We start from the raw sequence: 13,762 nt of genomic DNA, 5'->3' as shown, positions 1-13,762 counted from the left end.
AAGCCATAGTGGAAGGTGATCCATCTTACGCATGAATGCTACTGCTCCGCTTGATTTGAAAGTCTGATATGCATTTCTACTTTCATGTTCTTTCTACTTAAATATCAACAATCTTTTCTATTCCAACCTTCTCCTAAAATTCTGAAAGGAACTGATAAAATAAATTGAATAATTATAGAAATTAGCACCTATTTTTCAATGTATTTAGATAAATACTTGTGAAAATATGATTGAGAATTTAGCAATTTTTTGTAAAATAAATATATGATGAATTACCCTTGTTTTTTTTTTTTTTTTTTTATAATGGCTCTCTCTTACGTTTTGCCTCCAAATCCAATGTGTACCCTTGAATTTAACGTTTAATATGTTAGGATTTGAATCGCTAATCCGAACCCTGGTAAACAAAAAGATTAAACGTAATGAATAAAAGCCACACACAGTTTATAGTAGCTCATCCTTACCGTGAGATCTACATCCACTTTTGTTACTGCCAATTTTACTATGATCAATGATTAAATAGGAAAAAAACTTACGACAAACGAACATATGCTTAAAATATTTGAAAGGGTTGCTTCGAACGGATTTTCTCCTTAGGAATTCACATGTTTTTTTGTAGTGTATATACTTACTGAAATTTTTTGCTTCTGTGTGAGGATCAAATAACCGATCTAAAAGATTTGCCTACAAAACTCAAAAATATGATATACGTACATTTAATTCTCATGTTCGTCATAGTAAACCCCAATAATATATTTCTTGTTGACAACCCATAGGAATCTTTGCATATATGGTCTTGGTCTAAAACTAGCTCTAAATAGTTCTTTTCCTCAATCCACTGTGGACGGAAAAAACTGAGCGTGTAAATGCATGGGCCATGTATACATATGAGAGCAGACATGCAAAGTAGGAAACATATGGAAGTATGAATCACCTGGATTACATTATATACTCAGACATCATCATTTCCCTCTTTGAAGTAAAATTTTCCAACACATATAACATTTTCATTTAAGAACAATGCTAATCAATGAAAGCTTCCTCTCTTTTATTCCCTTTATAAATATCGAATATCACATTCTTCATGTTTCCATCTTCTCTTCTCGTATTAATAAAAATTTTTTCTTTTTTTTAACATATTCATATTTTTCTCGACTCATGGGAATGTCGAACAAGTCAGTTTCTACATGTATTTTTTTCCTTGCTTTAACTGTTTTGTATGGAATCCAGATTACAGAAGAGAGACATTTGACAACTACTTCGTCAGAGATTGAGCGAATATATAAGAAAGGTGAGGCCAGGACTTCTAGCATTGGGGTCACACATACACGACGTAGTGTCCCTGGAAAGGCGGTCATTAGCCACCCCACAGATTTTAGGCCTACGAATCCCGGCAACAGCCCTGGCGTTGGACACTCTAACGGTCGACATTGATTTGATCATATCATACATCATAATCTATAATTATATTCATAGAGAAAATTATATATATTTTCGTTTAGACCTTGTCTTCTAATGCTAAAGAGATGTTTGGACATCACTTCAGGCATTTCAATGTTTTGACGATGTTTTGACAGTACTATGATCACCATGTCTTTGTTGTGGGTTTGTTCTCCTGTCACTTATTGTAAGCTTATATCATGAATAAATCGATTTAAGAAAATTTACATTTATGATAAACCTATTGGCACGTATATTGTTTTCCGTAATGGACACACATGAAAGTGCAGAAGTTGTTAGAACATGTATCGACTTGTTAGAACGTGGAGTAGTAATCGCTCGATACTGACGTGGTACAAGAGGTTGATGCAAGTATAAATAGGATATTTCTAGAAGACAAAAAATTAAAAAAATAGTGGAGTTGAGTTATATAGAAATTTTATCTGTAGATTTATTCCTTTTATTTTGAAGAAGATATATTATTTTTGCATTTTAGTTAATTCTAGGGTATGCCCGACGGGGTGTGGTTAGCAAAGCATTGGATCCTACGATTTTCGTTTATTTTTTACAAGATTGTATGACTCTAAATTTCTTAAAATTTCGTAAACCAGTGTCCAATTTTAAAAATTTTACATATTGAAAACACTCTTTTATCTTTTTTAGTTGTGCAGATGGCTCAAAACATTTTCGAGTCCGGCCTGATCTAGGATGACACATTTCCTAGGTCTAAGTGTTTTGTTTTTGGACAAACGGTCTAAGTGTTTTATGTATATACAAGGAAAGTCTATGTTCTACATACAGACTAACTGTTTGCTAAGTTGTGGTGTTTAGTTGAGTAGAGTTTACTCATTGCAATACATGTATGCACATGTGTTGGAAACTTGTTTAATTTTAAATGTGTAAAATAAAATGGGTCGAGTCGTTGATCTTAGTAGGTTCTTTAATGTCGTGTCAATCTGATTAAATAGAGTTTGTAAACGACTATTTGATATATTAGTACATGTGTTTGAAGTTTGGTGTTGCCAGGTCTTATGGAAATCTTGTGTGTGGTACTATCTCTGCTTTTTCAGCACGTTTAAAGGAGAACTACATAGCTTACTACATCAATCAGAAATACCACCCATGAACAACTATTTATTACTCTGATTCACATCACCATGACATCAATTATTGTTAATTTAAATTATGACATAGATTGTGACATTTTACTATTATTAACTTTTTATTTATCAACAACAAACACCTAAAACACCTAAAACAATCCAAATTGGTGACATCGAGTTTATATTTTTAACTTAAATTATGATATATGTTAATATACAATGTAAATTAATGTATTTTAAATATTTAGCTAATTATTTTTCTATCAAATTACTGATTAATTTAAAAAATAAACAGTGATTAATTAAAAAAAACAAGTAAAATTAAACATAAAAGGAGCAAAACAAGTCATATTATATTGGACGAGAAAAAAGAAACAGTAACCAAACATTATAAATTAATAATAGAAATAATTAAAAGGAAAATTAAATCAACAAAGTACATTACTAATTCAAATAATTGAAAAGGTTTGAAAAAAAAAACAATTGAAAAGAAAATTAATCAAATAAGATACAGTTGGGAGTTAAGATGAGACCTCAATAAGATATAAAAGACAATGCATTGACAATAATAGTGGCTAAAATTATAATATTAAAGATGCCATAATTCTTATAAAAAAAATCGAACCTTTTTAAAGTTGATAAATAGTCAATTACTTCAATTTTGTTTGCAATTTGCCTTAAATTTAGAGAACATAAATCTAAATTTGGGCTTGGGTTTAATGAAGTTTTCTTTCAAGTTGGGATCCAGATGGTAGTCAATCGATATTTTAATTTACCCACATATTGAAAGCATGTATATAGAGTAGCATCTTTAAATGTATTTTAGGCCCAAATCTTTGGATATTAATTCGTGAGGCCTTATAGCTTCACGATGTGTGCCATGAGTATTCATCTTGCATTTTTGGGAATTGAACTTCAGGTCTAGTGTAGAAACATTTAACCTCTTTCACCACAAGGCCGAATTGTTTTTCCATAATGTCAAATGTTAGTTTATTCTCATTTTTTCTGTTTTTTGGTCAATGTTTGCTTTACAATTCATTTAATTTGTTGGTGTTTATTTGTAGCAAATGCCTCCATAGACAAACCAAAAAGTATAGCTAAAAAGGAAGGTAAAAAATAGCAAAGTACAAGGTCAAAAATCAGAAAAAGGAAAGTACATCATGAGCTAAGACATGAGGGAATCTAAAAACAAAGTCATAACAGGCAAACAAACAAAAAAAAAACAACGGTCAAGATCAAACAACTCTCCGTACAATCCAACGGCTTTCACTTAACTAGGTCAGGACCGTGTGTTAAACCTAGCAATAGCATTAAAGCACACACAAAAACCCGTAAACCCGACCCGTTTCTCGTTTTCAGTTTCCACTGAAAAAGCGGATAAAAGCCCTAATTTCGACCTAAACTTTGCCATTAATAGAAGAAGAACCACCTCTCTCTTGCTTCTCTCTCAAATCTCATAACTTTTTTTTGCTTCCTGCTTGGTCCGAAACTAAGAGATTATCAAATCACAGAGCGAATTCAATGGCGGAAGTCAAGGTCCAATCCGACGCGTCTTCGGATTCTCAGCCGCTAATTGACAATCAACCGCCTCCATCTCCGCCGCCGCCGCAGCCGGAGGTTGAGAAGGAGAAGGAGGAAGAGGAGGAGGAGAATCAAAGGAAATCATCTCCGACTCCTCCGCCGCAACAACCACAGTGGATGGCGATGCGATATCCGCCGGCGGTTGTAATGCCGCATCAGATGATGTATGCTCCGGCGCCGCCGCCATCGCCTTACTCGCCTTATCATCAGTTTCCGAGTCACCATCATCAGCATCATCAATCTCGTGGTAACAAGTATCAGAACGCATCCAACGGTGAGAACAAGACGATTTGGATCGGTGATTTGCATCACTGGATGGATGAGAGTTATCTGAATTCTTCTTTTGCTTCTGCCGGCGAGGTCTAAGTCCTCTTCTCTCTCTCTCTATTACATAGTTAAATTCACATTTATGTATCTATTGATTAGTGGTTTCGTTGACTTTTCATCTTTTGATCTTAAAGAGTTGTGTTTTTTTTTGTTTTTCACTTTTCTCTTGATTACGCATTTATGGGTTTTTTTGGGTTATGGAACCTGATGTTGTTGATAAAAATTGTAGCTTTTAGAGTAGTCTATTTGCCTCTTTAATTCGTGTCATAGAAGTCTAGCTTTGAAAGTAATCTCTTTTTTTTTCTATTGTTTTACATTATCTCTGTTTGTTCTGCATTTGGTTCTATATATGAATACTCGTGTTTATGTATTGATTGGTGTTTTAGATGTGTATTATTAACTAACAGTTTGCTGCTTCAGTTTTCGTTGACTTTTAATGTTTTGACCACTTTTAAAAGTTGTTTTTGTTTTTGTACTTTGACCTTGTTACACATTTGTTCTGTGTTTGTTGTGCATTTGATTCTACATATGTGTACTCATCATTGTCTCTTGATTAGTGTTTTAAATGTGCATTAATCGTTAGTCACTTCAATTTCCGTGGACTATGTTTTAACTTTCTTAAAAAGCTTTCGTTTACCTTTACCTTGTTACACATTTATGGTGTTTTTTTTGGGGGTTTCTTCATAGCGATGGAACATGTGGTTGTTGATAAAAATGGTAGCTTTTGAAAGTTATCAATTTACTTCTTCAATGTGTCAACTTCAATGAAATTTAGCCTCTAAAAGTAAATTTTGTTTTTTCTATTGTTCAAATTATCTCTTTCGTTGTGCATTTGAATCTAAGTAAGTGTGCTCATGTTTATCTCCTGATTAGTGTTTTAAATGTGATGTAACAGTTTGCTGCATCCGTTTTTGTTGGCATTTAATATTTTGGCCACCTTTAAAAGTAGTTTTTTCTTACTTTTACCTTGTTACACATTTGTATTTTTTGCTTTTTGGTTTCTTCATGGCGATGGAACATGATATTGCTGATAAATATGGTAGCTTTTGAAAATAATTAATTTACTACAATTTTCCAACTAATAATTTTTTAGCTTTGAAAGTAATACTTTTGTTCTGACATTATCTCTGTTTGTTGTGCATTTGATTGATTGATTCTACATATGTGTAGTCATGTTTGTCTCTTAATTAGTGTTTTCTGCTTCATTTTTATTATTTTTTTGTCACCTCAGAAAGTTCTTTTTTTTTTTAATTTTACCTTGTTACACATTTGTGGGTTTTGTAGGTCTCTTAATGGCTATGGAACATGTGTTTGTTTATAAAAATGATAGATTTTAATGAAATCTATTTGCCTCTTCAATCTGTCAATTCTGTTAAAGGAATATTTTTTGTATTATTCACGTTATCTCTGTCTCTGTGCATTAGGTCCAAATATGTATACTCATCATGTTTATACAGATTTGTATATGTCTTGATTAGTGTTTTAGATGTGCATTAATAGTTTGTCACTTCAACTATCTTAAAATGCTGTTGTTTTTTTAAATACTTTTTATCTCTGTTTCCTCTGCATTGGGTTCTAATTTCTAAACATGTGTAACCATGATTAATACAGATGGTTTCAGTGAAAGTTATTCGCAATAAGCACACTGGTTTATCTGAAGGCTATGGATTTGTGGAGTTTCTTTCCCATGATATCGCCGACAAGGTCTTGCAAGAATTCAACGGAACAACAATGCCGAATACAGAGCAGCCTTTCCGTTTAAACTGGGCTAGTTTTAGCACCGGTGAGAAGCGATTAGAGAACAATGGCCCTGACCTCTCTATCTTCGTCGGGGACTTGGCGCCCGATGTCTCTGATTCTTTGTTGCACAACACATTCTCGGAGAAGTACCCGTCGGTTAAAGCTGCTAAAGTTGTCATAGATGCCAATACTGGCAGATCAAAAGGCTACGGCTTTGTGAGATTTGGAGACGATAACGAAAGAACCAAAGCTATGGAAGAGATGAACGGCAAAAAATGCTCAAGCAGAGCTATGCGAATCGGTCCTGCTACACCTAGGAAGACAACTGGTTATCAGCAACAAGGTCCTTTTTATTTTTTATCTTTTTAATGAAGTATCTTTGCAATTTTAAGCTTGTGATTGATTTGCTCCTGGGACCAAAGACCGTCAAAGAAAAGCAAATCTTGTATCTTTTCATCAAGAACTTGCTCATTGTTTCAGTAACTGACTTATAATTATGATATCTTTTGAGTCTCTTGTGTGTACTTAACTATTGGTTGGTTTTGGCAGGTGGATACATGCCAAACGGTGCCATGACGCGTCCTGATGGGGACTCATTAAACACAACAGTAATTTGTTTATTTTTTTCTCTTTGTATCACCTTGTTATCTCGCTTTCATTTGATTGAGACAAGAGAAGTTTATATCTTTTTGTTTTCTTGTTTCACGTTAATCCATGTTTATAACATAGATATTTGTTGGAGGACTTGACTCTAGTGTCACTGACGAAGATTTAAGGCAACCTTTTACTGCGTATGGGGAAATAGTCTCTGTCAAGATTCCTCTTGGCAAAGGATGCGGATTTGTTCAATTTGTTAACAGGTAACCTTCAATGCCTTAGTTAAGATAGTAACCATGAATTAAGTTGCTCTATTATCCTTGCTCTGCCACCGGTTTGACATATAACACTTGGTTGCAGACCGGATGCAGAAGAAGCTCTGGAGAAACTAAATGGAACTGTCATTGGAAAACAAACAGTTCGGCTTTCTTGGGGCCGTAGTCCAGCCAACAAGCAGGTTAATATCCAAAACTTGTTCTCTTTTGTAGGAAAACAATCACTGTTCTTGTTTAGTGTTTGTGGGTTTTAATAGTTTTGTGTTGTGTTGCAGCCAAGAGATAAGTATGGAAACCAATGGGTCGGGCCATACTATGGAGGACAGTTTTACAATGGGTATGGATACATGGTGCCGCAACCTCATGACCCGAGAATGTATGCAGCTGGGCCTTACGGAGGGTATCCAATGTATGGTGGTCATCAACAACAAGTAAGCTGAGGAAACTAGTCAGAGCCTCTACAGATAAACAAAAACTCACTCAACTTTAGGTGATGTTAGGAGGTACAAGGCAAAAGAGAAAAATGTGCTGGCCTTTTGTCTCTCCTTGGCTTTAGGGTTTATCTTCTAGTGGAAAGAGAGTTTTGATGGAAAACATGTGGGAGTAATTTTAGGAGACTTGGATTTGATTGATTTATTTGATTTGTTTCTTGAGATGCTTTTCACTATGGAACTTATTTGATCTAAAGTAAGAAGTGAGTTGCACCGATTGATTATTCATGTTACCTTTTATTAGAAAACATATCATTTAGTTAAGAACGAATCTAAACACTTAGGTTTATTTTGAAGTTGTTTTAGAAGTAATTAATTCCCATCAAAACTTCAAATTATTGTAAAAAAAGTGAGCTTGTGGAGACTGCTTTTTTTTTTAAAGGTCCATGCGCATAAATAGGTTTCAGAATGATTTCACGTAGTAAAATGCAGATAATGTTCTAATGGAAAATAAATCTAATAAATTTGCATAGAAATCTCCACATTCCTCTTGGGTTTAAACAGAGCTGTGACAAGAGAAGGTCGTAGACGACTAAGGCGTTCTTTAGGAATGACATCACGGACGAGATGGTAAACATCAAAGTTGCACCGTCCTATCATGTGGATATCGACCATGTGTTGGTGGAACAAGTCAAGGTCAAGCCATCATATAGGCAACGAGAAGGACTTAGGGTCAGGACTCGAGACGAATATATGGATAAATCAAAATTCTTTCAATCTTAAAGGCGGAATGTGGAAAGATTCCCGTCAGTTTTTCTCTAGACAAGTAGATCAAATCATGAGTTCGTCCTCTCCTTTCACTCGAGTAATCAAATACCTCTCTTTTCAGTCGAGTTGCTAAAACACATCCATCTTCTGAGAGGAGAAGCTTTGTTCCTCCGGATCACATACCCCAACACTTTACCTAGAATAGCATGGACAAGTAATATATTTGATCGACGCCACTTTAATTTGTGGTATCAATGTTGAGCCGGGGCTCATGACATATCAACCAAAATTGCAAATCTTGTGGTATCAACGTTTTGGATGCATGAGTAAAAGTTGAGCCGGGCTTGATGACGTATCAAACAAAATTTTCATAGAAATATCCGTAAGAATTCACCTATTTTTTCTTGTATATAACAAACAAAAAGGCAATGACTATTTCTGCTAAAAACCTCTTGAATATTTTGTTTAATGCATTGACTGAGACCAAACTAGTAAGCTTCCATCTTATAACCAACACGACTTGAGGACAAGTCCTTTTCAAGAGAGGGGGGGGGATGATAGAATCATGGAACCGGAGGGAGCAAAGGACGAGGTACAAATCGAGGTTCAAGCCGGAATAAAAGATCAAGTGGCCGACCTAAGCGAAGTCGAGGTTCAGGATGGGGTACAAGACCAAGGAGCCGACCTGAACGACGTCCTGGCCATGCCAACTGGACCAATGACCAGGTCGCGTACCAAGAAGCTTATGGGAGCAATCCAGCGAGTTTTCACCGAGCTAGGGAACCAAGGCCGAGCTGACGACCCAACACCCGTTCATAAAGTCATGACCGTCATCATGTACTCTGGTCCGAACTGACTTGGTTGGGGTGTTGTCTTAATACTTTTTTTCCTTACATTCGGTTTTTTCCCACTAGGTTTTCCGAATGGGGTTTTAACGAGGTTAAGGCACACCCATCTCACGACCACGGTTCGATTCGCGACCAAGTATAACGGTCAAGGAGCTCAAAAGTTTAGCGAGAGGATGCGAAGGGTCAGCTGGAAGTCCGATCGTTATTCAACGTATTTCTAGTTTCATTTAGTTTCATTTAATGTTCTTTTAATTCTCTGTAAGACCGATGGTCTCTCTCTAGCCTCTATATAAAGGCAACAATGTACTCCTTCTCATCATCACTTATCCTTTTATAAAATTTCTCTTTGAGTTTTCTCTTTTGTTCTCTAAGAACTTTTCGATATTTTGGTGGTTAGCCATTGATCGATTTCTGGTTTATCAAGTAGATTCACCCTGCTTGACGCAGTCTTCGTTTACAAAGTGAGAGAGAGTTTGTAGTCATATCTGGGGCTTAGGGAATTTCGGGACTTGTCTCACACCCTAAAATCCGATATCGCATTCCCTTGATCATCTTTGCCCATCCCCTCGCTTCCAACCTTTTTCTTTTGGAATTGGGCCTAAAGATCTTCGAGCTCTTGCTCACGCCTTAACATCTTTTCATTGAACCGGTCTGGATTTAAGGATCTATCAACCTCCACTGAGCCAAGTGTGTGACAATTCTAGGACAGTCTTCTATCAAGTGGTGGAGCCACATGTAACAATATGGGGTCATTCGCCCCAACTAATTTAAAAAAGGTGGTGTAACTTAGTAAAGCCCAATGTTAATGCCTTCATTTATAAAATTATATCTATTCCTATTTGCCCCCAATGAAGAAACTCTCTAGTTCCGCCACTGTTGTTGTAAGTAGATTGAGATTTCTATCAACGGGTAAGAAAAGAAAACGCAGTGATGGGAAGAAATGCCACGAGACTCAAATCTAACGTGGACCAACGGTGACAGAAGGAGACGAAGACCAAAGGCCTAACCTAACCATTCACGAAGAGTAGCTTACGTTTAGGGGCTTGGAAGGGTAACTTTTACATATTTGTGGCACCAGTAAATGACTTCAAAGTAATGTTGGTTTGAACCTCATGAATTAGTCGAGCTTGGAGGGTAGCTATCTCTATGCCTTCGTTTAACGCGGTGCAAATCTTTGAGAATGGCTTGTCATGCATGATTCTCACTGTGGAGGCCAGCCACGAATGAGAAGACAAATATTTGATTAATCACCAAGAACGTAGTGTGGGATCAACCGACTTTCAAAGTAAAATTAAAGGGTAACGCAGAGAACAATTCTTGATACATATATATTCAAGAAATTAACACTTTTATCAGAAAAGTTGCGAACTTTACATTGAAAACACATAAACGCTACGTACCTACCGTTTACTTTCAAAATAGCAACAAAGCAGCATTTGCACATCATCTAACCCTTCAAAAAATTCATGGATCCATATCTAATCGTGGATCCACTTCAAGCAAAGATCTGCTTTCACGGGCTTATGATCAGAACCATTGACTTGGTCCATGGAGTCATAAGAGTGAAGAGTTGCTTTAATATTTTCAGTATCTTGGATCTTGTACAGGATCCTATCTGTCCAAGCTGGAACCCTCACTTTATTGCTTGTATCGTAGTTGCTGCTTCCTACATTGTATTTGTAAGTCGGTTTAAACCCTAAAGTTCCTTCGCAGTAACCTTTAAATATTTCACCTCTTTCGGCTTCTTGCAAGAGCTGATCTTTACTCACAAGAACCTGCGTAAAGTCATAATGTCAGTATCTATAGGATTGGAGAGTAGGTAACAAATCGAACCGTGTCCCTAAGTGGCTAAGTTACTCAAAATAGAATCTTAGAAAACTTTATATTAATTAAGCCCAACGGTAATACCGTAATAGTATCTTCTACGAAATCAAAACCAAAGTTTGTGTAATCGAAACGAGACGAATTGAACAAAATAACTCAGAATTAGAATTTTAAACTATATCAAGATATATCTATGAGAATTTTGTTTTATTACTCTATTTGTTTCAAAATAGACTATGTTTAATTTTTTTGCATACATAATTTAAGGAATTAATTAGTTTACGCTCTTTAAAAAAATTAAGCTATCATTTATCACCTGCCTAACACAATTCAACCAATAATAAAATAATATTCAGAATACAAATGACCAAAAATAATAATAAAAATCATTAATTTTGCATTGAAAATTGAAAACATTATCAAGTGTGAAGTGAAAAAATCTTTCCATAAAACATCACCTATTGTGAAAGAAAAGGAGTAGTAATCTTCCCATCCTTGATATTAAACAAAACTCAAAAGCTGAATGTCCACTTATAGAGTTATAAGTATCAAGCTATTTTTTGGATTTTATGGAGTTGGAGAAGAAGAGAAAAGACTTACAGATTGGAGATGGTTATGGATAAGGGATCGAACAGGACGATTAGATACATCTTGAATCCTATAATTGAGATCTCCAAGCCAAACAGTGAGGTCACGTGTCCCTTTGTCTCTTGATAATAGTGAATTTGATATGTGTCTCAACTCTTCATTTCGTTGATCTACTTTATTTGCGTGAGCTGCATAAACATTTGTAATATTAGTATTTCTAGTTGTAATTGATTGTGAATTAGCATATATCCAAATTAAAGTAGGTACCAGAGAGGTGACAAGCGATGAAAACCATTTTGATGTCATCATAGTTAATGCGAATAGCGACTGCTCCTTTCTTTCTTCCAATTAAACCTCCAAATCCTCCTACCGAATGTCTTTCCGCCTTTAGTTCTGCAATTAATCGTACACCAATCAAATTGTATTGTTGTTTTATTACAAAATCTTATATATGTCTCGAGTTTTTTTTTTCTTTTTTTTTTGTGAAACAAAGATTTATACTTTTTACGTTTCCTAAAGGTTATTTTAAAGGTTTTATCTTTGTTTTATAAGAAAAAATTAATGTTCTGTATTTTCAATGTAAAATTTTAAGAAAATATTCAGTTTTTAACTTTATTGTTTTAATGTATGAATATATTTAGTGAATTAATAAGGGACAAACTATATTTTTTAATAGGTTTCTAGATTGATATATTTGTGAAATAGATAAAGTATATGGATTTAACCCCCCAAAAATAAGTATATGGAATAGCTATCCTGTGCTCGTAGATCGAGCATTTGGGAAGGTCTAGCATCATATTTCCGCCGTTAGTATTTTTTAATCATTACTAGTATATTTAATTAAGTATATCTTCTATTATTAATAGGATTTCCAAGCTAAAAAAGGTTAAATGTTCTATTGATCGTTTTTTTTTCCTTTTTAGTCGAGTTAACCAAAATTGGATTGCCTTGGTAATTTTAGTTATAGAAGAGAGTATACTTCTAGTGAAAGATAGATGAAAAAATACCTTTTACTAATGTTTGTGAATTCTTTGGCCCAAACAAATATAGCTGGATCGATTGCAATTTCGCCTTCCCAAGAAGCCTGCCGTTTCATTTCGATATGGAGGTTTGCAATGTTAAAAAACACAAAGGAAGAACGTTTTTGGCTTTTAAGAATAAATGGAGATAAATAAAAAGAAACAAGTAGGGAGTATACTTACACGTGAGTTGGAGATGAAGCTGTCTGCAAAAATTGAGCAACATTGGTTTTGGGAGCTTCTTGCAAGCCAACGATAAGCAAATCGAACTTCCTGTCTTTGCCAACAAGCTCAACCAAATCCTCATATGAAACCTTCACATGTATTAGTTAAGAGTTAATGATAAATCGTAGTTAAATCTAATGGAATCAAGGAAGATGATTTTATTATACGTGATCGATAATTGGTGAATATGTACCTTTCCATTCATGTTCCATGTAATTATACGGATGCAAAGATCTGATTTTCTAGGAAAGCTGCAACTCTTAACAGCTTTAACTGTTCTAATACCATCTTGAGGCGATTTGTTACCAACCAAACCCATCGGAGTTTTCTTGTAGTCGGAAAACCTATAATACACAACAACACATATCATTAACTCATCCCAAAACCGGTTTTTTTAGTTAAACTGGATGTCAAAAAAAAAAAATGTCAAACCGGCCATGAGATTTCTTGATGAAGGAAAGTTGGACAGATCTTACTCACTCTACGTTACATGTCTATAGTACTTCGTATTTACAAATATTAAAAATAGAGGATGACAACAATTGTTACCTTTTACGTCCACACAAGGAATTTGTATTGCCCATATATTGTCTCTGCATGCACTTTAATTTCTCCGTAAAAGGCAAGATCTTAAAGGTTTTTATAGGCAGAGAGGAAAGAGAGAGGAGAGAGAGAGATTGCATAGAAGGGAAGAAGTGGGCATATTTAAAGAGAATTGATATGATAAGAGCCTAGAGATTTCATTAAGTCGATTCACTCATTAACAATGAATTGATTGGGGTTGCATAAGAGAAAATTGGGCACATGCAATGTTACGTGGTTTTCTAGGAAGTTAGGTGAATGGTGTTTGACCATAAAGACGTGTACGTGTCCAACTGGACGGTCAAATTTGATAATGACTTTCGCTGTTTTTTCTTTCATCAGGAAATCTCTAGATCGAGGAGAAAATAATACTAGTACAATAGAACCTTTTGTATTTATTAGATATTCAATGGTTAT

The 13,762-nt window shown here is 35.0% G+C and overlaps 3 protein-coding genes across 3 annotated transcripts; 2 read left to right on the top strand and 1 right to left on the bottom strand.

Moving 5' to 3' along the window:
• The first annotated feature begins 1,155 nt into the window (after nucleotides 1–1,155).
• LOC18010862 (precursor of CEP1) lies at nucleotides 1,156–1,431 on the top strand. The gene has a single exon (XM_006393515.1). It carries the CDS (start codon nucleotides 1,156–1,158, stop codon nucleotides 1,429–1,431), a length of 276 nt encoding a protein of 91 aa, XP_006393577.1.
• A 2,509-nt stretch (nucleotides 1,432–3,940) lies between these two features.
• Nucleotides 3,941–7,768, top strand: LOC18010861 (polyadenylate-binding protein RBP47C). Its single transcript, XM_024150322.1, has 6 exons — nucleotides 3,941–4,481; nucleotides 6,060–6,531; nucleotides 6,738–6,796; nucleotides 6,918–7,048; nucleotides 7,146–7,242; nucleotides 7,336–7,768. The coding sequence occupies exons 1-6, from the start codon at nucleotides 4,062–4,064 to the stop codon at nucleotides 7,498–7,500; spliced, it is 1,344 nt and encodes a 447-aa protein (XP_024006090.1). The 5' UTR covers nucleotides 3,941–4,061; the 3' UTR covers nucleotides 7,501–7,768.
• A 2,641-nt stretch (nucleotides 7,769–10,409) lies between these two features.
• Nucleotides 10,410–13,605, bottom strand: LOC18010424 (type IV inositol polyphosphate 5-phosphatase 11). The gene is made up of 7 exons (XM_006393513.2): nucleotides 13,313–13,605; nucleotides 12,957–13,107; nucleotides 12,722–12,852; nucleotides 12,527–12,603; nucleotides 11,787–11,912; nucleotides 11,532–11,707; nucleotides 10,410–10,882 (listed from the first exon to the last, which is right to left on the bottom strand). Exons 1-7 carry the CDS (start codon nucleotides 13,444–13,446, stop codon nucleotides 10,586–10,588), a joined length of 1,092 nt encoding a protein of 363 aa, XP_006393575.2. The 5' UTR covers nucleotides 13,447–13,605; the 3' UTR covers nucleotides 10,410–10,585.
• Between the last annotated feature and the right edge of the window lie 157 nt (nucleotides 13,606–13,762).

The sequence above is a fragment of the Eutrema salsugineum genome, unplaced genomic scaffold (genome assembly GCF_000478725.1).
Source record: "Eutrema salsugineum unplaced genomic scaffold, Eutsalg1_0 scaffold_7, whole genome shotgun sequence".
Taxonomy (NCBI): domain Eukaryota; kingdom Viridiplantae; phylum Streptophyta; class Magnoliopsida; order Brassicales; family Brassicaceae; genus Eutrema; species Eutrema salsugineum.
Note: the sequence above shows the minus strand (reverse complement) of the source record. Positions and strands in the feature narration are given on the sequence as shown.